This window comes from Gigantopelta aegis, chromosome 13, assembly GCF_016097555.1.
Source record: "Gigantopelta aegis isolate Gae_Host chromosome 13, Gae_host_genome, whole genome shotgun sequence".
Taxonomy (NCBI): Eukaryota; Metazoa; Mollusca; class Gastropoda; order Neomphalida; family Peltospiridae; genus Gigantopelta; species Gigantopelta aegis.
This window is the reverse complement of record NC_054711.1, coordinates 21,264,896-21,289,683: the sequence shown is the minus strand read 5'-3', so window position 1 is coordinate 21,289,683 and position 24,788 is coordinate 21,264,896. Positions and strand designations below refer to the sequence as shown.

The following is a 24,788-nucleotide window of genomic DNA, read 5'->3' as shown; positions in this document are numbered from 1 at the left end:
AAAGCCTGTAATCCGATGGCTAAACCACTGCGCCACCGACGCCGGTAATCATAACTAATTAAGTACTAAGGGCCGAGTTTATGAAAGGTGACAATCGAACGTTTACTTTAAATACATGTGTGTGTTTTAGACACAGACAACACATGACACGTGTGTACAGATTGTTAAATTTAATTCGGACCTGTCTTGTCACACTATTGTTCTAACTAGGGTATTTTTTAAGAATTTACAATACGATACGATATGATACGATACGATACGGTACGGTACGGTACGATGCAATAGAATACAATACAATACGATGCCATATACGATACAATACAATACGATACGAAACAATACGATACGATTCGATAAGATACGATACAACATAATACAATACAATACAGTGCGATGCGATGCGATGCGATACAATACGATACAATACGATACAATAATACGATACAATACGATACAATACAATTTCGACATTTCGTGTGTTTAGGAACCCATTACTGACCGAACGTTTATATTATAAACTAGTACAACGCTTATCCCACGACGCCACACATTTGAATCATTTCGTGTAGACTGAAGTTTATGTGTGTTTTTTGCGCTTAAAGTTAGATGTATGACAGTTGACGACTGCACCAGTCAATTTAGGCTTGGCCTATTACACACGCTTTACCATGGATCTATAAGACAAAAATCGAGGCGAGATGATATGAGACAGGACATTATTTTAGTTATTCAGGAGTAGTATTTAACCGAGATGCACACATTTTGTTTAAAAAACCCAGAAGAGATATAGATTTGTTTAAATGGTCTGTGTTTATTTTCAATAGAAACCCGGATTGAACGACATTGAGATGAGATATGATGGGAGCTACCTAACAGGCGTTGTGAACGGCGCCAAGCGATCTGTACCTTTGTCAGGTATTTAATATTCATATAACTTTTTTTCAGTTTTATATTGGTGGGTTTTATTGTTTTCTTTGTTGTGGTCTGTACTATATATATATATATATATATATATATATATATATATATATATATTATCCTTTGTTTTGGTTTGTGTTATATATATGATTTTATTTTATTTAATTTTTATTTTATTTCTTTTCATTTCATTTTACTTTATTATTGTTTTGTTTGGGTTCTCATTTGGTTGTTTATGTTGTTTCTTTTGTGGGTTTTCTTGGCAGGGTGTTTGTGGGGTTTTCTTCTCTTTTTATTATTACTGATGATATTTTAGTTGTTGTTGTTGTAGTGGTGGTGGCGGTGATAGTGGTTGGATGGCAGGTGGTTGAGATGAGGGCGTGAATTGAAATTGTGACACCACATAACTAGTTATGATTTTATTTCATTTGTAAATAAACTTATATAATAGTATATATATATATATATATATATATATATATATATATATATATATATATATATATATATATATATATATATATATATATATATATATATATATTGTACTTAATGTCTATCATTTTGAACCTAATGAAGGAGCGGGACGTAGCCCAGTGGTAAAGCGCTCGCCTAATGTGCGGGCGGTGTAGGATCGATCCCATTCGGTGGTCCTATTAGGCTATTTCTCCCTCCAGCCAGTTCATCCATACCTACGTACATACGTACCTATCCATACACCCACCCACATACATACCTAACTACCCACCTACCTATCTGCCTACATATATACCTACCTACCTACCTACCGACCTACATACATACATACATACATGCATACATACAACTATGCATGCATGCTTACCTACCTACATACCTACCTACCGCGGCGACTCGGTGCCATAGTTTCGAGTTCCAGCAATGGCGTGGGACAATTTGTTAGGCCAGAAAGGATTTAATTATCCCCTGTGCCAGTGCATTAATATCTATGTATGTAACAGTCAACCTCGACATACATACAATATAGATATTCATACATCATTACATACTAGCCAGTGCCAGGTCTGCCCTCTGTTTCATGCACGTAAACGAGATCGATCGCATAGATTGTAGGCCTCATGCATGTGGTTGAGTTAAACAACATCCTTTTTATGAATGCTTCGATAGCGCAGAGTGCATCGTGGTTAATTTGCGGGCGATTCGGTGCCACAGGTTCGAGTCCCAGCAACGGCATGAGACAATTTGTTAGGCCAGAAAGGAATTAATTATTATCCCCTGCGCCAGTGCGTTAATATCTATGTATGTGATCGTCAACCTCGACATATCTACAATATAGATATTCATACATCAATACATACATCAATAATACCTACCTACCTACATACATACATATATACATATATACATACATATCTGGTTCTAGGTAGGGCAGAATAATCTGTTTATCTAAGACCGTGGTACATGTTATCATGTCTATCGAATGGTGCACATAAAAGATCCCTTTCTACTAATGGAATACTGTACCAGGTTTCATCTTTAAGACTATATGTCAAAATTATCAAATGTTTGATATCTGATATCCCATGGTTAATAATCAATGTGTTCTAATGGTGTTGTTAAACAAAATATTTCAACTTGTAAACCTAATGAGGAGAGGAACTAGTTTATAGTGCTCGGCTGAGGTAATTTGTTTTGGTTGTTTTTCCCATCCCAATCAGTGTTCCACGACTGATATATCTATGGCCATGTTATGTGCTATCGTGTTCCTGTCTCGATAGATACAATCGACATTTGGCCGAGGTAGCGACGTGTCTGAACCTTCAAAGGATATAGGCACGTAAATAGAGTTTTAGTTGGTTGGTTGGTTGGTTGGTTGCTGCCGTGTATGTTTCCTTTAAGACCGTATGTGTCAGATTTACCAAATCTTCGACATCAAGTAATCGATGATTAAATAATCGATATGCTCTAATGCTGTCACAAAAAAAAAAAAAAAAACTTTTAAGAACTCAATAGCGTTAACCAAGGGGTGCGCTAGAATGTCGCTAGATCCCCTGCTACTAATTATGGTAAAATGTAGCGGGTTTCCTCTCTAAGATCACATGTATAAGTTACCAAATGTTTGACCTCCAATAGCCCATAATGAATACATCATTATGCTCTAATAGTGTCGTTAAACAAAACAAACTTTAACTTTTAACTTTTCTCTTTTTTTACAACTTTTTTTTCTTGCTTATATCCAATTAAGTTTCAAGGACGATTTCCTAGGCGCACACCTCAAACATCTCGGCTGCGTGTCCAAGATAGTGCGTTAGTTGTTAGCTGTTATTGGTTAATGAGAGAGAAAAGGGTGTAGTGGTCTTACACCTATCCACTGAGTCGTTAAAACTCGCTCTGGGTGGGAGCTGGTACCGAGCTGCGGACCCTGTACCTACCAGCCTTATGTCCGATGGCTTAACCACGCCACCACCGTAAAACAAACTATTTGAGTTAAATACCTTGATGTACAAAAAAACCCACTGCGTTTTCGTCGAGAAATGCCATACAATTTTGTTTGGGGAACGTGGGCAAGTTTTGAATAGGACATCAAAATGCATTCTGGGATATTTTAAATATGTCTTCTTTTGACAGTTTTATACGGAAATCACATCATTAGTTAAACACGTATATAATTAATAAAAACATATTTCACAGGCAATGTAGAGAAGAGACCGGATGGATTATCGATTGGTTCCTGTGACGGATTTCCTAGTTTCCGTGGAGATATGGATGACGTAAGTGTAGATTATACTGCTAGCGCGGTTTATTAATTAGAATTCCAATTTATGATTTGGCACAATTGTATGTGGGGTCGAGCTTGTTAAAGACCATTGCTGGTAATCCAGAAATATAGCCCATGGATCGAGGATACCTATTTATATCGTTATTTTTCTACAGATTGTGTCAACAGGTGATCTACGTCACGCACACGCGTGCCAATATTACTCTAGTTAGATACTGAGTGATCGTAATGACATGAGCAACATCTTACACTGGTATGTAATAAAAAAAAATCTTACACACCCGTTGATGAGAACATCATGTGTTATTTGTGATTATACATACTTGTTAACACATTTACGTGTGTTAGCATATTCAAGACATACGACTGGCTGCTCCTAGGTGAAGACCAGGGTACCAATTCCATATGTCCAATAACAAACCAGTGCGATGGAAATCAATTACATCGTGACGTATAGTTAACCTGACAATCATGTGTCTGTGACGCGTAAGTCCGCTACAAGTGCAACGGCTGTAAATAAGTTTTAGTCGAAAACGATATTAAAATTTGCTAAAAACCTGGTTTTTGAGGATATATAAGAAATAGAATAATACATTCGTGTCGTTAGATATCATTTATCACACAACTTGTTGTTTAAAAACGTATCAAACTCGCTTTCGCTCGTTAGATACATTTTAAAACAACTCATTGTCAGATGAATGGCATCTAACGGTTACTCATGTACTATTGTAGTATAGTAGCAGCAGTATAGTAGTAGTAGCAGTATAGTAGCAGCAGCAGTATAGTAGCAGCAGTATAGGAGCAGCAGTATAGTAGCAGCATCAGTATAGTTGCAGCAGCAGTATAGTAGCAGCAGCAGTATAGTAGCAGCATCAGTATAGTAGCAGCAGCAGTATAGTAGCAGCAGCAGTATAGTTGCAGCAGCGGTATAGTAGCAACAGCAGTATAGTAGCAGCAGCAGTATAGTGGCAGCAGCAGTATAGTAGCAGCAGCAGCAGTATAGTAGCAGACGTATAGCAGTACCAGCAGTAGCAGCAGTATAGCAGTAGCAGCAGTATAGCAGTAGCAGTACAGCAGCAGCAGTATAGTAGCAGCAGTACAGTAGCAGCAGCAACAGTATAGTAGCAGAAGCAAGAGTATAGTAGCAGCAGTATAGTAGCAGCAGTACAGTAGCAGCAGCAGAATAGTAGCAGCAGTGTAGTAGCAGCAGCAGAATAGTAGCAGCAATGTAGTAGCAGCAGGAGAATAGTAGCAGCAGTATAGTAGCAGCAGTACAGTAGCAGCAGTATAGTAGCAGCAGTGTAGTAGCAGCAGCAGAATAGTAGCAGCAGTATAGTAGCAGCAGCAGAATAGTAGCAGCAGTGTAGTAGCAGCAGCAGAATAGTAGCAGCAGTATAGTAGCAGCAGCAGAATAGTAGCAGCAGTATAGTAGCAGCAGTGTAGTAGCAGCAGGAGAATAGTAGCAGCAGTATAGTAGCAGCAGCAGAATAGTAGCAGCAGTATAGTAGCAGCAGTGTAGTAGCAGCAGGAGAATAGTAGCAGCAGTGTAGTAGCAGCAGGAGAATAGTAGCAGCAGTATAGTAGCAGCAGCAGAATAGTAGCAGCAGTGTAGTAGCAGCAGTGTAGTAGCAGCAGTATAGTAGCAGCAGCAGAATAGTAGCAGCAGTATAGTAGCAGCAGTGTAGTAGCAGCAGTGTAGTAGCAGCAGTATAGTAGCACCAGCAGAATAGTAGCAGCAGTGTAGTAGCAGCAGGAGAATAGTAGCAGCAGTATAGTAGCAGCAGCAGAATAGTAGCAGCAGTGTAGTAGCAGCAGCAGAATAGTAGCAGCAGTGTAGTAGCAGCAGTGTAGTAGCAGCAGTATAGTAGCAGCAGCAGAATAGTAGCAGCAGTGTAGTAGCAGCAGAAGAATAGTAGCAGCAGTATAGTAGCAGCAGGAGAATAGTAGCAGCAGTATATTAGCAGCAGCAGAATAGTAGCAGCAGTGTAGTAGCAGCAGTGTAGTAGCAGCAGTATAGTAGCAGCAGCAGAATAGTAGCAGCAGTGTAGTAGCAGCAGGAGAATAGTAGCAGCAGTGTAGTAGCAGCAGTGTAGTAGCAGCAGTATAGTAGCAGCAGTATAGTAGCAGCGTGTACAGTAGCAGCAGTATAGTAGCAGCAGCAGAATAGTAGCAGCAGTGTAGTAGCAGCAGGAGAATAGTAGCAGCATTATAGTAGCAGCAGCAGAATAGAGGCAGCAGTGTAGTAGCAGCAGTATAGTAGCAGCAGCAGAATAGTAGCAGCAGTGTAGTAGCAGCAGGAGAATAGTAGCAGCAGTATAGTAGCAGCAGTACAGTAGCAGCAGTATAGTAGCAGCAGTACAGTAGCAGCAGCAGAATAGTAGCAGCAGTGTAGTAGCAACAGGAGAATAGTAGCAGCAGTATAGTAGCAGCAGTACAGTAGCAGCAGCAGCAGTATAGTATCAGCAGCAGCAGTATAGTAGCAGCAGTATACTAGCAACAGCAGATTAGTAGCAGCAGTATAGTAGTAGCAGTACAATAGCAGCAGCAGTATAGTAGCAGCAGTATAGTAGCAGCAGTATAGTAGCAGCAGCAGTACAGTAGCAGCAGCAGCAGCAGCACTATAGTAGCAGCAGCATAGTAGCAGCAGCAGAATAGTAGCAGCAGTGTAGTAGCAGCAGGAGAATAGTAGCAGCAGTATAGTAGCAGCAGTACAGTAGCAGCAGCAGCAGTATAGTATCAGCAGCAGCAGTATAGTAGCAGCAGTATACTAGCAACAGCAGATTAGTAGCAGCAGTATAGTAGTAGCAGTACAATAGCAGCAGCAGTATAGTAGCAGCAGTATAGTAGCAGCAGTATAGTAGCAGCAGCAGTACAGTAGCAGCAGCAGCAGCAGCACTATAGTAGCAGCAGCATAGTAGCAGCAGCAGTATAGTTGCATCAGTACAATAGCAGCAGCAGCAGTATAGTAGCAGCAGCAGCGGTATAGTAGCACCAGCAGTATAGTAGCAGCAGTACAGTAGCAGCAGTATAGTAGCAGCAGCAGCAGTATAGTAGCAGCAGCACTATAGTAGCAGCAGCATAGTAGCAGCAGCAGTATAGTTGCATCAGTACAGTAGCAGCAGCAGCAGTATAGTAGCAGCAGCACCGGTATAGTAGCACCAGCAGTATAGTAGCCGCAGTACAGTAGCAGCAGCAGCAACAGCAGTATAGTATCAGCAGGAGCAGTATAGTATCAGCAGCAGTATAGTTGCAGCAGCAGTACAGTAGCAGCAGCAGTATAGTAGCAGCAGCATTATAGTATGAGCAGCAGTATAGTAGCAACACCAGTATAGTAGCAGCAGTACAGTAGCAGCAGCAGTACAGTAGCAGCAGCAGTATAGTAGCAGCAGTATAGTAACAGCAGCAGTATGGTTGCAGTAGCAGTATAATTGCAGCAGCAGTATAGTTGCAGCAGCAGTATAGTAGCAACAGCAGTATAGTAGCAGTAGCAGTATAGTAGCAGCAGTATAGTAGCAGTAGCAGTATAGTTGCAGCAGCAGTATAGTAGCGGCAGCAGTATAGTGGTAGCATCATCTGTAGCAGTACAGTAGCAGCAGCAGAAGTATAGTAGCAGCAGCAGTATAGTAGTAGTAGTAGTATAGTAGCATTTGTAGTAGAAGAAGCAGAATAGTAGTAATAGCAGCAGTATAGTTGCAGTAGCAGTATAGTAGCAGAAGCAGTATAGTAGCGGCAGCAGTATAGTAGCAGCAGCAGTATACTAGCAGCAGCAGTATACTAACAGTATCATTAGCAGTATAGTTCTAGCAACAGCAATATAGTAGCAGCATCAGTATAGTAGCAGCAGCAGTATAGTAGCAGCAGAAATATAATAGTAGAAGCAGCACTATAGTAGAAGCAGCAGTATAGTAGAAGCAGCAGCAGTATAGTAGCAGCAGCAGTATGGTAGTAGCAACAACAGTATAGTAGTTGTAGCAGTATATTAGTAGCAACAGCAATATAGTAGCGGCAGCAGTAGCGGTATAGTAGCGGCAGCGGTATAATAGCGGCAGCAGTATAGTAGCGTCAGCAGTATAGTAGTGACAGCAGTATATTAGCGGCAGCAGTATATTAATAGCAGCAGTATACTAGCAGCAGCAGTAGCAGTATAGCGCTAGCAACAGCAGTATAGTAGCGGCAGCAGTATAGTAGCATCAGTATAGTAGAAGCAGCAGCAGTATAGCAGCAGCAGTATAGTAGCAGCAGCAGTATAGTAGTAGCAACAACAGTATAGTAGTATTAGTAGTAGCAGTATAGTAGTAGCAACAGCAGTATAGTAGCGACAGCAGTAGCGATATAGTAGCAGCAGAATTATAGTAGCAGCAGCAGTATATTAGCAGCAGCAGTATACTAGCAGCAGCAGTATACTAACAGTATCATTAGCCGTATAGTAGTAGCAACAGCAGTATAGTAGCAGCAGCAGTATAGTAGCAGCAGCAGTATAGTAGCAGCAGAAATATAGTAGTAGAAGCAGCAGTATAGTAGAAGCAGCAGTATAGTAGAAGCAGCAGCAGTATAGTAGCAGCAGCAGTATAGTAGAAGCAGCAGCAGTATAGTAGCAGCAGCAGTATAGTAGTAGCAACAACAGTATAGTAGTTGTAGCAGTATAGTAGTAGCAACAGCAATATAGTACCGGCAGCAGTAGCGGTATAGTAGCGGCAGCGGTATAATAGCGGCAGCAGTATAGTAGCGGCAGCAGTATAGTAGTGACAGCAGTATATTAGCGGCAGCAGTATATTAATAGCAGCAGTATACTAGCAGCAGCAGTAGCAGTATAGTGCTAGCAAAAGCAGTATAGTAGCAGCAGCAGTATAGTAGCAGCAGTATAGTAGAAGCAGCAGCAGTATAGTACCAGCAGCAGTATAGTAGCAGCAGCAGTATAGTAGTAGCAACAACAGTATAGTAGTAGTAGTAGTAGTAGTAGTAGCAGTATAGTAGTAGAACAGCAGTATAGTAGCGACAGCAGTAGCAATATACTAGCAGCAGAAGTATAGTAGCAGCAGCAGAAGTGTAATAGCAGCAGTATAGTAGCAGCAATAATAGTATAGTAGCATTAGTAGTAGAAAAAGCAGAATAGTAGCAATAACAGCAGTATAGTAGTAGCAGCAGTATAGTAGCAGCAGCAGTATAGTAGCAGCAGAAGCAGTGTAGCAGCAGCAGCAATATAGTAGCAGCAGCAGTATAGTAGCAACAGCAGTATAGTAGCAGCAGAAGCAGTATAGTAGCAGCAGGAGTATAGTTGTAGCAACAGCAGCAATATAGAAGCAGCAAAAGCAGTATAGTAGCGGCAGCAATATGGTCGTAGCAGCAGCAGTATAGTAGCAGGAGCAGCAGTATAGTAGCAGCAGCAGAAATATAGCAGCAGCATTTTAGTAGCAGCAGCAGAAATATAGCAGCAGCAATATAGTAGTAGCAGCAGTATAGTAGTAGCAGCAGTATAGTAGTAGCAGAGGCAGTATAGTGGCAGCAGCAGATATATAGTAGCAACAGTATAGTAGCAACAACAGTATAGTAGCAGCAACAGCAGCAGTATAGTAATAGTAGTATAGTAGCATTAGTAATAGAAGAAGCAGAATAGTAGCAACAGCAACAGTATAGTAGCAGCAGCATTATAGTAGCAGCAGCAGTATAGTAGCAGCAGTATAGTAGCAGCAGTATAGTAGCAACAGCAGCAGTATAGTAGCAACAGCAGTATAGTAGCAGCAGTATAGTAGCAACATCAGTATAGTAGCAGCAGCAGTATAGTAGTAGGAACAGCAGTATAGTACTAACAACAGCAGTATAGTAGCGGCAGCAGTATAGTTGCAGCAGTATAGTGGCAACAGTATAGTAGCAGCAGTATAGTAGTAGGAACAGCAGTATAGTACTAACAACAGCAGTATAGTAGCAGCAGTATAGTAGCAACATCAGTATAGTAGCAGCAGCAGTATAGTAGTAGGAACAGCAGTATAGTAGCGGCAGCAGTATAGTTGCAGCAGTGTAGTGGCAACAGTATAGTAGCAGCAGCAGTATAGTATAGTAGCAGCAGTATAGTAGTACTAGTAATGGTATTAGTATTATCATTATCATCACGATTTGGTTACATGAATGTATTATTATTTATTACTTTAAAGTTAATTATTTTCACGATAACTGATGTTTCTGTTGTTGTAGCTGATGCTGGTGTTGTAGCTGATGCTGCTTTTGTTACCAACAATAAGTCATTCCATTCTTAGAATACAAAGATCAGTTTAAAAAAAAAAAAAATCATATTTTGTGATTTTAGACTCACACCGATGGTTTCAAAATAGTACGGCCAAGATACATTGTTTGTCACTAATGTTTTATTTTGTTACTTTTTCAGTTCTCGCTGTATAGATGCTATCTTTGAAAATAGACAACCTTGAATTGAAAACACCTGACCGCTTACCACCGATAGAAACCAAAGAGATTACGAGGACACCAACTACGACGTTTACTTCATACATGATGTATTTATTGTTATTTATTATCTCGCTTTAATGAAACAAATGTGATTAAGTTATTACCATGAATTTTTGTCAATTGATTAAAGAAAGCATGTGATTATAATACATTTGTTCGTTCGTTTGTTTGTGTGTTTGTTTGTTTCTCACTACAACTAGCCAAAGGCCGTGGTATGTGTTTCTCTGTCTGTGGGAAAGTAAATATAAATGATCCCTTGCTGTATTAGGAACAATTGTAGCGGGTTTCCTCTGATGACCACGAGTCGTTACAATTACAAAATGTTTCACATCCAATAGCCGATGATTCATTAATCATTGTGCTCCAGTGGTGTCGTTAAACACAAGAAACTTCTTTTTTTGTAGTTTAAAAAAGAATCAATAACATAAAATATCGTTTTAATTTAAAACATAGACACGCATAAACAGGCACAAGCACGCACATACACAGGCAGAAACACGGAAATACACTCACACAAGCACGCACATATACAGACAGAAACACGGACATACACAGACACAAGCACGCACATACACAGACAGAAACACGAACATACACAGACACAAGCACGCACATACACAGGCAGAAACACGGACAGACACAAGCACGCACATACACAGACAGAAACACGGACATACACAGACACAAGCACGCACATACACAGACAGAAACACGAACATACACAGACACAAGCACGCACATACACAGGCAGAAACACGGACATACACAGACACAAGCACGCACATACACAGGCAGAAACACGGACATACACAGACACAAGCACGCAGAAACACGGACATACACAGGCACAAGCACGGACATACACAGACACAAGCACGCACATACACAGGCAGAAACAATGACATACACAACACAAGCACGCACATACACAGGCAGAAACAACATGACATACACAGACACAAGCACGCACATACACAGACAGAAACACGGACATACACAGACACAAGCACGCACATACACAGGCAGAAACACGGACATACACAGACACAAGCACGCACATACACAGACACACAGCACGCACGCACATACACAGGCAGACATGGACAGGCACAGATACAAGCACGCACAGACACAGACACAAGCACGCACATACACAGGCAGAAACACGGACATACACAGACACAAGCACGCACATACACAGGCAGAAACACGGACATACACAGATACAAGCACGCACATACACAGGCAGAAACACGGACATACACAGACACAAGCACGCACATGCACAGGCAGAAACACGGACATACACAGGCACAAGCACGCACATACACAGGCAGAAACACGGACATACACAGACACAAGCACGCACATACACAGGCAGAAACACGGACATACACAGACACAAGCACGCACACACATACACAGACACAAGCACGCACATACACAGGCAGAAACACGGACATACACAGACACAAGCACGCACATACACAGGCAGAAACACGGACATACACAGACACAAGCACGCACATACACATACACAAACACGCACATACACAGGCAGAAACAATGACATACACAGACACAAGCACGCACATACACAGGCAGAAACACGGACATACACAGACACAAGCACGCACATACACAGGCAGAAACACGGACATACACAGACACAAGCACGCACATACACAGACACAAGCACGCACATACACAGGCAGAAACACGGACAGACACAGACACAAGCACGCACATACACAGGCAGAAACACGGACAGACACAAGCACGCACATACACAGGCAGAAACATGGACATACACAGATACAAGCACGCACATACACAAACACAAGCACGCACATACACAGGCAGAAACACGGACATACACAGACACAAGCACGCACATACATAGGCAGAATCACGGACATACACAGACACAAGCACGCACATACACAGGCAGAAACACGGACATACACAGGCACAAGCACGCACATGCACAGGCAGAAACACGGACATACACAGGCACAAGCACGCACATACACAGGCAGAAACACGGACATACACAGACACAAGCACGCACATACACAGGCAGAAACACGGACATACACAGACACAAGCACGCACACACATACACAGACACAAGCACGCACATACACTGGCAGAAACATGCACATACACAGGCAGAAGCACGCACATACACAGGCAGAAACATGCACATAAACAGACACAAGCACGCACATACACAGGCACAAGCACGCACATACACAGGCAGAAACATGCACATACACAGATACAAGCACGCACATACACAGGCAGAAACACGGACATAAACAAACACAAGCACGCACATACACAGACAGAAACACGGACATACACAGACACAAGCACGCACATACACACAGAAACACGCATACACAGACACAAGCACGCACATACACTGGCAGAAACATGCACATACACAGACCCAATCACGCACATACACAGGCAGAAACACGGACATACACAAACACAAGCACGCACATACACAGACAGAAACACGGACATACACAGACACAAGCACGCACATACACAGGCAGAAACACGGACATACACAGACACAAGCACGCACATACACTGGCAGAAACATGCACATACACAGACCCAATCACGCACATACACAGGCAGAAACACGGACATACACAAATACAAGCACGCACATACACAGACAGAAACACGGACATACACAGACACAAGCACGCACATACACAAACACAAGCACGCACATACACAGACAGAAACACGGACATACACAGACACAAGCACGCACATACACAGACAGAAACACGGACATACACAGACACAAGCACGCACATACACAGGCAGAAACACGGACATACACAGGCACAAGCACGCACATACACAGAAAGAAACACGGACATACACAGACACAAGCACGCACATACACAGGCAGAAACACGGACATACACAGATACAAGCACGCACATACACAGGCAGAAACACGGACATACACAGACACAAGCACGCACATACACAGGCAGAAACACGGACATACACAGACACAAGCACGCACATACATACACAGACACAAGCACGCACATACATACACAGACACAAGCACGCACATACACAGGCAGAAACATGCACATACACAGACACAAGCACGCACATGCACAGGCACAAGCACGCTCATACACAGGCTGAAACATGCACATACACAGACACAAAAACGGACATACACAGACACAAGCACGCACATACCCAAAGTTTTAATAACGCATAACGCAGAATTTGTGATTCTTATTGAATAACAAGGTCAACTCCACATGGTTTTAACTTTGTTTTATTTAACGACACCACCATTTATTAATCATCGGCTGTTGAATGCTAAATATGTCGTAATTCTGACATACAGCCCTAGAGAGGAAACCCGCTACATTTGTTTTTTTCCATTAGTAGCAAGGGATATTTTATATTCACAATCCCACAGGCAAAATAGCACATACCACGGCATTTGATATACCAGTGGTCGTGCACTGGCCTGCACGGGAAACACCCCAATAGGCCCACCAACGGGGATCGATCCTAGACCGATCGCGCTTCAGGCTACATCCCACCCCAAATTAGCAGATTCAAACTTAGGAGTATAATATCAAACTTTGACAACCATCATCATAGGTCATAATTATTCTATTTCAATTGCAAGAAAATACTTTTGTTGAAAGGAAATGATGTATTTAACGACGCACTTAACACATTCTATTTACAGTTATATAGCCTCGGACCACACAGATATTGAAAGAGGAAACCCGCTGTTGCCACTTCATTGGCTACTCTTTTCGATAAGCAGCAAGGGATATTTTGTATGCACTATCCCACATACAGGATGACACATACCACTGCCTTTGATACACCAGTCGTGGTGCACTGGCTGTGACGAGTGGAATCCATTGGATTTGTATGATGCCTTGGTTTGACAGAAATGTTTGTTATCTGACTAGGAAGTAGTGATCATTGCAGTCCTGCAGATCCGTATTAGCCATGGATGCAAGGAATGTTACCATTACTTTATTTAGAACATAACCATATGGAGTTTGTAGATTTGCGGGTGTTATTGCCTATTTGATCCCGCGTATGTAATTTGTTTTACCGAAGGCGTTTGCCTGAGGTCACAAATGAAACATTTGCGGGTATCAAATAGACGATAACACCCGCAAATCTTAAAAAATCCATATGGTTATGTCCATTGTGAACTGAATCATTTTTCTATGGAACTAACTGTATAGTTGAAACAATACCTGCCTACAATCTGTAGACCCTCGAATCGTCAACTTCGCCTGTTCCAATTGCTAATGACATCGCTTTCTAATGACGTCATTAGCTTTCCGGGTGTTATTTTCATTTGATTGCGAAAAAGAAAAGAGTGTAATTAACCAATCACAATACAGAACACACTTGCAGTCAGTTTACAATCTTTATTCACGAAATCCACTCGCGAAAAGAAACAAGATGGGATGTTTTTCTAATACAATCATACATAATCTGATTACCACGGACTTTGATTTACAAGTCGTGGTGCACTGGCTGCAGCATGAAATAGTTTAATGAGCCCACTGATGGGGATCGATCCCAAACCGACCACGCATTAAGCGAGCACTTTACCATTGGGCCAAGTCTCGCCCTCCGAAACAACAAAAGGATTGGGCACAATATCACTGTTATTCATATATGTAGCTATAAACCAAGTTTTATTGAAGTAGGACTTATTTTCTTGAAGAGACCTATTGAAGATACATTTATAAGTGAGTGAAGATGCCCCACAAAATGTTCATTTGTAGTCATTTCGTGCTTATATCCAAAATAAGGTTCAAGCACGCTGTCCTGGGCACATACATCAGCTATCTGGACTGTCTGTTGAGTAGTTAAACTGGCTCTGGGTTAGAGCCAGATCCGGGAGGTGAAACCAGTACCTACCAACCTTAAGCCCTATGGGCCATAGTATGGCTTAACCATTACAACTCTAGTTCCTTCAAACAAAGATTATGCCGCGCTGTAAATCATGTTTACACTGGGATTTGACTATGGCACTGTCAGTGGCGGATCCAGAAAATCCGTTTAGTGGGGCCCCAATGACATGAGGCGGAATGTCAAGGGAACTTTGGGAGAGGTTCGGAGTGGATAAAATTATAACTGTCGCAAAATGTAGGTTGGGGACGGGGCCCTTCCCCACCCCTAGATCCGCCTCTGACTGGCACCTGTCAGGAAAGGCTTTGCAGTACACCCTCCCAGAATCTCTTTCTGCCCAAATAGATCACAGAAACAAAGTTGTGGTTTAGTATTTTATTACACGAAGAAATCTCATGTAAAATGGTAATGATAATATTATGCATAAATGGATTTTTATTTGTGTAAATGACTATGTAAATGCACGAGAAAATAATCACAAAAAAAAACATTGCAAAGTTTAGGAATGTAAACAGTTTGTTAAATTAAAGTAAGTAAAGATATACACAGATTATCCTATATGTAAATAAATATAACTTAAAATCTAGTAAAAAAAAAAAAGAAAAAAAAAAGAAGAAGAAAGAAACGAAACACGACCATGTAAAAACATTGTCAGCCCTACGTGAATTTGACTTTCACGACTTTTGAGGTAGTATCTTTTGCGTTTGCGCAAATGAGGAAAACGTCATCGTTTACTGTGAACGTTTCCCAGTCCGCGGTCGGTAATGTTATCAGATTGTGAACTGGGACAAATTTGTCCAATCCCTGCCATCGATACACCACACTATGGAGTTGCCTGTCCGCTCCGCCATTTTGTGCGTTTGATACGATCAGGAAATGGTCTCCGCCAACCGTGAAATATTCCCAGTCAATAGCACTGAAAAAAAGAATGAATGAATGGATGAATAAATGAATGAGTGAGTGAGTGAGTGAGTGAGTGAGTGAGTGTGTGAGTGAGTGAGTGAGTTAATGGATTGGTTGAAAGAGTGAATGAATGGATTGAGTGAGCGAGTAAATAAATGAAAGAATGAATTGATGATTAAATAAATACATCTTAAATAATAATAATAAATGAATAAAGTTTTTATAAAATAAAAACAATAAAATAAATTTAGACAGATAGATTGACAGACAGACAGACTGACAGAATTTTGCATTAAAATTACAATGAAAACTATATTATATTATTAGATTGATATTAGTTATATCTAGAGAGGCGGGAAGTAGCCCAGTGGTAAAGCGTTCCCTTGGTGCACGGTCGGTCCAGGATCGATCCCCGTCGGTGGACCCATTGGACTATTTCTCGTTCCAGTCAGTGGTATGTACTATCCTGTCTGTGGGATGGTGCATATAAAAGATTCCTTACTGCTAATCGAAAAGGGTAACCCATGAAGTGGCGACAGTGAGTTTCCTCTCTCAATATCTGTGTAGTCTTTAACCATATATCTGATGCCATATAACCGTAAATAAAATGTGTTGAGTGCGTCGTTAAATAAAACAGTCCTTCTTTCCTATATCTAGAGTATGTCAATGTAAATTACCACAGTACACATACGAGTGTACCTACAGGTCGTATGATTACGAGATTGTAAAATATGACAGTATACTATAGGTTGTATGGCATATTGAACATTCAAATAAATTACGTTAGTAAAATATGAGACTATACTATAGGTTGTATGGCATATTGAACATTCAAATAAATTACGTTAGTAAAATATGAGACTATACTATAGGTTGTATGGCATATTGAACATTCAAATAAATTACGTTAGTAAAATATGAGATTATACTATAGATTTTATGGTCTATTGGACATTCAAATAAATTACGTTAGTAAAATATGAGACTATACTATAGATTGTATGGTCTATTGAACATTCAAATAAATTACGTTAGTAAAATATGACAGTATACTATAGGTTGTATGGCATATTGAACATTCAAATAAATTACGTTAGTAAAATATGAGACTATATTATAGGTTGTATGGCATATTGAACATTCAAATAAATTACGTTAGTAAAATATGAGACTATACTATAGATTGTATGGTCTATTGGACATTCAAATAAATTACGTCAGTAAATTATGACAGTATGGCAGTATGTGACAGTATGTAGGGTTTATTGAGTGTTCAAAGAAATTACGACAGCGGAAAATAAATAACATTATTACATAATGAAAATATATCTGTATTCTTATTTGTCAAAAACCAGTCACATGACCGTCCGTAAATAGTGATATTGCCCTGATAATGTCTTGGTAATGTTTCAACTGTTTATTTCCGCATTCCTCTGCGTGTCATACAACGTCATCAAAAGTGATATTGCCCTGACCAATTAAAATAAAGATGAGACAAAATTCTATCCAATTAATGAGTAGGTAACGTACTGCAACGTCAACTGCTAATTCTAATGTAAACAAGCACAGACTTGTGAGAAAACGCTTTGCTGTCCTTCAGCAAAAAGATAACATACTTAGTCATACCGAGTTTAATTCCGCAAATACGACAAAACAAGGAGGTCAGTAATCGTCAAATTGTGTATGGAATATCTCGCAGATTTAGAATCGGCACTCTCGGGATTTTACGTTACAAATAAAAAATGCATTTGAAGGTAGCTCTTCAGTATGTTCAGATTTATTACATTTTGTGTTTTATTTTGCTATTAATATGATTTTGGCACTCTTGCTGGTTATAATGTCTTGAATTAGATTTTTTGTCTTGGTAATGTTTCAACTGTTTATTTCCGCATTCCTCTGCGTGTCATACAACGTCATATGATTACGTGATGTCGGCCCTCAATGACGGTCAATAATTGTTTTATTACATAATGTCATCCATAAGACTCGTACATTCCTGCTTTGTTTATCAGAATCGAAATACGCAAACGCTTATAATTTCCCGCATTGCGTTAAAACTGATGGGATTTATTGACGTATACTTTTAAGGTTATATATTCTATTGAACATTCAAAGAAATTACGAAGGTTAAATATGACAGTATATTATAGGTTATATGATCTATTAAGCGTTCATAAAAATTACGTTAGTGTAAATGATAACAATATACTGTAGGTTGTATGATCTATTGAGTTTTTAAAAACTTGTAACAGTAAAATATAACAATATGCTATAGGTCGTATGGTCTATTGAACTTTCAAAGAAATTACGACAGTGTAAAATATAACAATATACTGGTCTACTGAGCATTCAAAGAAATGACGACAGTAAAATGCAACAAAATACCTATAGGTTGGTATGACTTGGAATTTCTCAAATATCTTCTTTTTGATGTTCAGGCGGTAGATGGTGGAGTTGGTGTAGAACGTGTCGACGTCTTGGTAATTCTGGGGGCCGTAGTTAAAGGCGTTGGCTACGGCGAGGAAGATATCGTTGTTGATGGTGAAATATTCCCAGTCCGTAGCACCGTTTGTCTGAAACGAAAACAAAAAAGAAGAAATGTTGTTGTTTTTGTTTTTTTGTTTTTTTAAAGACGCACTGAAATCATTTTTGTTTACGGTTATATGACGCAAGACATAGATAATAATCCATGAGTGGCCGGTAGATACAATTTATCTCACAGCGAGCTGTTTTAAAATGTATCTAACGAGTGAAAGCATGTTTGATACGTTTTTAAACAACGAGTTGTGTGAGAAATGGTATCTAACGGACACGAATGTATTATTCTATTTCTTACTTATCCTAACAAAAACAGGTTTTGAGCAAATTTAACATCTTTTTCGACTAAAAGTTATTTACAGCCGTTGCAGTTGCAACTAACGTACGCGTCACAGACACGTGATTGTCAGCTTAACTGTACATCACAGTGTAATATATTTCCACCGTCTTGTTTCCATTGGCTGCATGACACTGGTGACCTGGTCATCACATAGAAGCAGCAAGTCTCATGTCCTAAAATTGTTAACACTCGTGTGTAAACAACCCATCTGTTATAAAAAAAAATAACGCATTATATTCTCACCAACGGGTAAGACATGTTTAAACACCATAGGTATAATGAGAGAGGACATCCGTTATCCGTATTCGATGTGCTACATGTTTTTCGAGTAGCAGCAAGGGATCTTTGATTTGGATATATAAACCATGCCACAGACAGAACAGGACATGTCAAGTCCATTGGTACATCACCTGTGTACCACTGGCTGGAACAGGAAATAGTCGAATGGACGGGCCGACGAGGGTCCATTCTTATATACCCCACCCCCACACCCCAAGAACAAAACTAAACGATAACACTAGTGAATATGCAATTATTTAACAAACATTATTTGGACTGTAACTGTGACATTTCAAACCTTTTACTACATCGATATTTTGCAACCTTCAGTGAAAATCACAGGCCTGTATGTCAAACAGTGTTAAAATAGCAACCGATTCAAAACTGTCAGTTATTAAATGTGACGCCAAAAAGTGCAATGAGCGTCAAATTTATTTTACTTACAATTCTCAATATTGTTTTACTTTAAGACTATTTTAACTATGGGCTTACCATGTTCACTGAATGTAGCAAATATCAATATAAAGTTTATTTTGTTTAACTATACCGCTAGAGCACATTGATGTATTAATCATCGGCTAATGGATGCAAAATATTAGGTAATACTTACTCGTAGTCATCAGAGGAAACCCGCGACATTTTCTTAATGCAGAAAGGGATCTTTTATATGCACTTTCCCACAGACAGGATAGCACATACCACGGCCTTTTACCAGTTGTGGCGCACAAGAAAAAACCCAATCAGTTGAACGGATCCACTGAGGTGGTTCCATCCTGCGACGCGAGCATATCAAGTGAGCGCTTAACCCACCGAGCTAAATCCCGCTCCCTAAATGTGTATATAGTAATGGGTGTCAAATATAAAATCTGCACTTCCTATACTGTTTTCCCAATACAGTTCCATATTCAGTAGGGTTATCTTGGTGGGTTTTTTGTTTTGGGGGGTTTTCTTGTCTTTTTTTGTTTTGATTTTGGTTTTGTTTTTGGTTTGTTTGTTTGTTGTTGTTGTTGTGGGGGTTTTTTTTTGGGGGGGGGGGGTAATATTCTGAGCTTCTTTTGTTTTTTGTTTTGTTTTTTGTTTTGTTTTTTGGGGGGTGGGGGGTTGGAGGGGCGCCCAGTATATAACAATCAAAATACGAATAGAAGAGAAAAGTCAAACTGACCTCCATTGTTTGGAACATGACGAACTTGTCGTCCTGCCAGAAGTAGATGACGGAATAGAGGAGGGTGGACATGCCGTTGAAGGCGTTGGCGAGGGCGAGGAAGTGGAAGCCGTTCACAGTGAAGTGCGTCCAGTCGTAGGCGCCGATCGTCATCAGCTTCTGGTGTTCCTCGAATTTCCTCTTCCTCCAGTTCCACACGTAGATGTACGAGTTGATGTGAGTGTCGTCGCCTGGGAACAAAATGAGTAACTCGTGTGTATGCTAATCGTCAATCCAGAAAAGTCATAGACGGACCCAATGTGGGACATAGGAGTCCCATGACTCACCCCCCCCCCCCCCTTCGTCCTTTTATAATAATGTCGAGAGGAGGGTTGTGGGAGTATTTAATGTTTCTTCTATTTTTTTGTGAGTAACTCGTGTGTATGCTAATCGTCAATCCAGAAAAATCATAGACGGACCCAAGGTGGGACATAAAGGTTCCATGACTCATCCCCCTTCGTCATTTTATAATAATGACGGGTTGTTGTCTTTAATTTTTCTTCATCTTTTTTGTGTGCGAGTTTTTAAGTTTGCTTTTAATTCATAATCCAGCATATAAAATACTAAATTGCCCTGAAAATGACTCTCTGGGCACCTTTTTGCGAAATATTTACAGGCAGCATGGTTCCAAAACCCCGCCCCTTTCCGGTACCTCAGGTCATTGTTGTCGGCAAAGTTAAACTTGCCCTTTCACAATTATGTTACCCCCTTTACAAAATCCTGAATCTGCCAATGAAAGCCATGAGCTGTTTATTTGTTGTTTTTATTTTATTTTATTAACCCTCAACCATATTGTTTAATGTAGGTTACTGGAAAGCAAATGAATATTTATTCTATTTTCAAATTTTGGTCCACAAAATGTTTTTAAAACATAAAATATGCCAAGTAGTAAAAAAAAAAAAATCAACTGTATATATATATATATATATATATATATATATATATATATATATATATATATATATATATATATATATATATATATATATATATGTACATATACATAATACATATACACATACAAGGTGGATTCAACATCTTATGGGAGCGCATTCAAAATTGTGTCCACAAAATGATTTTGAAACATAAAATATGCCAAGCAGTGAAAACAAAATGTTTTTAAATCAACAATGTATATTCGGAGGTGGATTCAAAATATTATGGCAGCCCATGCAACTAAAAAAGGGTATTTGATTGGCTGTCATTTTCATACAAACTGGTTTCATCAATGGGTCTGTATTTCGCCAATCACGGTATAAAAAACGTCGTGCAAACGCAAGTCCCCCAAAGGCATATTAAATATTATTCTGTGTTCAAAATGGTGTCTAAGCTCTACTATCTGTGTCCGTGACAGAGCTGATTTTAGGATCCGCGGAGCATGTAGCACAAATAACAGCGGATCCCCCTTCTCAGGATATATATTTTGCAACCCACTTGGGGAGAGGGGGAAAATGATATAGGACAAATAAATTTACACATCACCGCGGGGACCCTGAAGCGCGGGGCCAGTAGCACGTGCTACAAGTGCTACTGGGATAAACCGGCTCTGGACCCAATTTCACAAAACATCGCAAGTCAAGTTTTGCACGTAAACGTAAATCTACGACTAACTCACACTTCTCACTACTACTAACAGTACAACTAATGTAGTCTGAAGTACAAACATTTAATTTTCGTTGGTCTTTAAAATGTCCATCTTCCATAATGACCGGCATCGTGGTAGGCCACCGGTCTACAGGCTGGTAGGTACTGGTTTCGGATCCCAGTAGAGACATGGGATTTTTAATCCAGATACTGACTCCAAACTCTGAGTGAGTGCTCCGCAAGGCTCAGTGGGTAGGTATAAACCACTTGCACCGACCAGTGATCCATAACTGGTTCAACAAAGGACATGGTTTGTGCTACCCTGCCTGTGGGAAGCGCAAATAAAAGATCCCTTGCTGCTAATCGGAAAGAGTAGCCCATGTAGTGGCGACAGCGGGTTTCCTCTCAAAATACGTGTGGTCCTTAACCATATGTCTGACACCATATAACCGTAAATAAAATGTGTTGAGTGCGTCGTTAAATAAAACATTTCTTTCTTTTTTCTTCCATAATGATGTAAGTTTCTGCGTGGAATAGATGCCAAACACGTGTAAACGTATGACCTGAATAATTGCTAGTCGCAGACGTAAACTTACGATGTTTTGTGAAATAGGCCCCTGGTCTGTCACTGCAAATGTATAGAAATAAAGACATTTATATTTTAAAATATGTGTCACTGAACACTCACTGGACGAGGTAAATATAATCAATCTTAAATACTCACCTTTTTCATAATTAGCAACAGCTAGATAATGTCTGCCATCAATTTCGAAGTACTCAAAGTCACGTGCTGTCCACGTGACTAGATTCTGGTATCGCTTGAATTTTTTGCGCTTCTTGTGCCAACGGAAAATCGTCGAATTACTGGACGTGTTAGGTGAAGACCCGTAATTAGCCACTGCAAGGAAAAACTGAAATAAATAAAGCTCAAATAAACATGTCAGGCTTTTTTTTTTTGCTTTTTTTTTTGTTCAGTATTTTAGTCAAGAAATTCCTGGGAAAGGCGAATTTGTCTAACAATATCATTAGGGCACATTGATTATCGATTATATGTAAAATATGTTGTATTCTGACACAGACTTTAAAATACAATGAGTCCACCGACGAGGTTCGATCCTATCACCCATTCATGAGAAGCGAACGCTCTAACGTCTAGTAAGATAATCTCCACTCAACATTGCAAGGCATTTTTAACAGTGTCCGATCATTCTGACTGCTTGTTCTCTTTTGATGTGCACTGCAGATAATATTCTAAATTAAATCAGTAGCGGATCCAGGGGGTCCGCCCCCCCCCCCTTTTTTTTTTGAAAACCGATCATAATGTTAAAGGGGAAATGTGATTATATTAACTGTTCCAAATGCTTAAATAATAAAAATAGTCTATTTGGACCCTCCCCCTATTTTGCAAGGATCGCTGTGCGCTTAGACCCAGTCGGCTACCGTATACACAACATGCTAAAGAATGCGTACAAAGATGAATTCAATAAATACAACCATAATGGAAGCCGCCATCTTTGCTACTTAACATATATAGCCTCGACAGTCACATTTTGGGGAGAAACCCAGTATAAGTCCACCATATTACGTTGTCTAGCTGTATTATAATGTTGCAAGACGGCCGAACACCTATAGACGTTTACCTGTTTGCGAATACTGAAGAAAGTGGCTGATTGAGCGGCGTTCGTGGCCAGGTTTTGGTAATGCTGAAAGCCGCCCTTAGACCACTTGAAAACGGAAGAATAACTCCTCTTTCTGCTAGGAGAGTTTGCCGTAGAAAACACTGCAAAGAGGCCCTCTTTGGGTATACGGAATGTCTCGACATCGATGGAATTGGCTGGTAACATAATATCCTGATATTCTTCCAGGTAATCGAATTTCCGTTTTTCTGGAAAATTAGTGAAATTTACTTTTTCATTATCATGCATATTTTGGTTAAAAGAGAAACGCACGTTCCTATACATCTGTGACGTCATAACTTGAACTTCTGTACAACAGCTGTGTGGCAAATATCTGTCTTGGGGTTCATTGGCTGCTATGCCAAATTATGGAAATACCAGACATTACTAGTTAGCTGGTACAGGGATACGAGCCCAGTAACTACCGGTCTGTGATCTAACCACTAGTTGTTAGCAGTCATCTTCATCTTTAAAATATCTTCGTGTTTATAATTACAAACCAGGCACGGCGGAAACAAATTGACATTGAGCGGGTTGATTGAGATCGAGGGCGCAAAGCAAAGATTCTAGGCCTTTCGGGGGTATGCTTCCCCGTAAAATTTAGAAAAATAGATGTCTTGAAATACAATCTCTAGCTTTCTACAAGTAACATTCATCCTTGCCTTAAGATTTACTACCCATAATATGTTTGATTCAGAATTATTGATGGGACTAGATAACCTCCAGCACCGCCCCCTCCCCCCTGCTCCGCCGTGCCTGCAAACGTAGGCACACCCAGCTGCTATCTGGGTCTTAAACATTTAGAATCTATTCTCACATCTGTAATGACATCACATGCATGGCAATGTGAATTGTTGGAAGAGGGGAGGGGCGTAGCCCAGTAGCAAAGCGCTCGCTTGATGCGCGGTCGGTTTGGGGTCGATTCCCTTCAGTGGGCCCATTGGGCTATTTCTCGTTCCAGCCAGTGCACCACGTCTGGTATATCAAAGGTCGTGGTATGTGTTATCCTGTCTGTGGGATGGTGCATACAAAAGATCCCTTGCTGCTAATAGAAAAGAGTAGACCATGAAGTGGCGACAGCGGGTTTTCTCCCTCAATATCTGTGCGGTCCTTAACGGTGTCATAATGACCACATGTTTGACATCAAATAGCCGATGATTAATACATCAATGTTGTCTA

At 40.2% G+C, this 24,788-nt stretch overlaps 2 protein-coding genes across 2 annotated transcripts in view; one reads left to right on the top strand and one right to left on the bottom strand.

Annotated features, from left to right (window-relative positions):
- Positions 1 to 10,282, top strand: part of LOC121387883 — a 32,220-nt gene extending 21,938 nt beyond the window's left edge. The window contains exons 12-14 of the mRNA XM_041519117.1: positions 825 to 915; positions 3,589 to 3,668; positions 10,056 to 10,282. Coding sequence (XP_041375051.1) covers positions 825 to 915; positions 3,589 to 3,668; positions 10,056 to 10,082 — 198 coding nt within the window. The 3' untranslated portion in view covers positions 10,083 to 10,282. The remainder of the gene's footprint in view (positions 1 to 824; positions 916 to 3,588; positions 3,669 to 10,055) is intronic.
- A 5,091-nt stretch (positions 10,283 to 15,373) lies between these two features.
- LOC121387706 (thrombospondin-type laminin G domain and EAR repeat-containing protein-like) overlaps positions 15,374 to 24,788 on the bottom strand; it is a 41,062-nt gene continuing 31,647 nt past the window's right edge. Inside the window, exons 6-10 of the mRNA XM_041518899.1 lie at positions 23,574 to 23,818; positions 22,658 to 22,844; positions 20,311 to 20,540; positions 18,377 to 18,564; positions 15,374 to 16,004 (exon numbers count right to left, since the gene is read on the bottom strand). Of these exons, the coding sequence (XP_041374833.1) occupies positions 15,746 to 16,004; positions 18,377 to 18,564; positions 20,311 to 20,540; positions 22,658 to 22,844; positions 23,574 to 23,818 (1,109 nt within the window). The 3' untranslated portion in view covers positions 15,374 to 15,745. The remainder of the gene's footprint in view (positions 16,005 to 18,376; positions 18,565 to 20,310; positions 20,541 to 22,657; positions 22,845 to 23,573; positions 23,819 to 24,788) is intronic.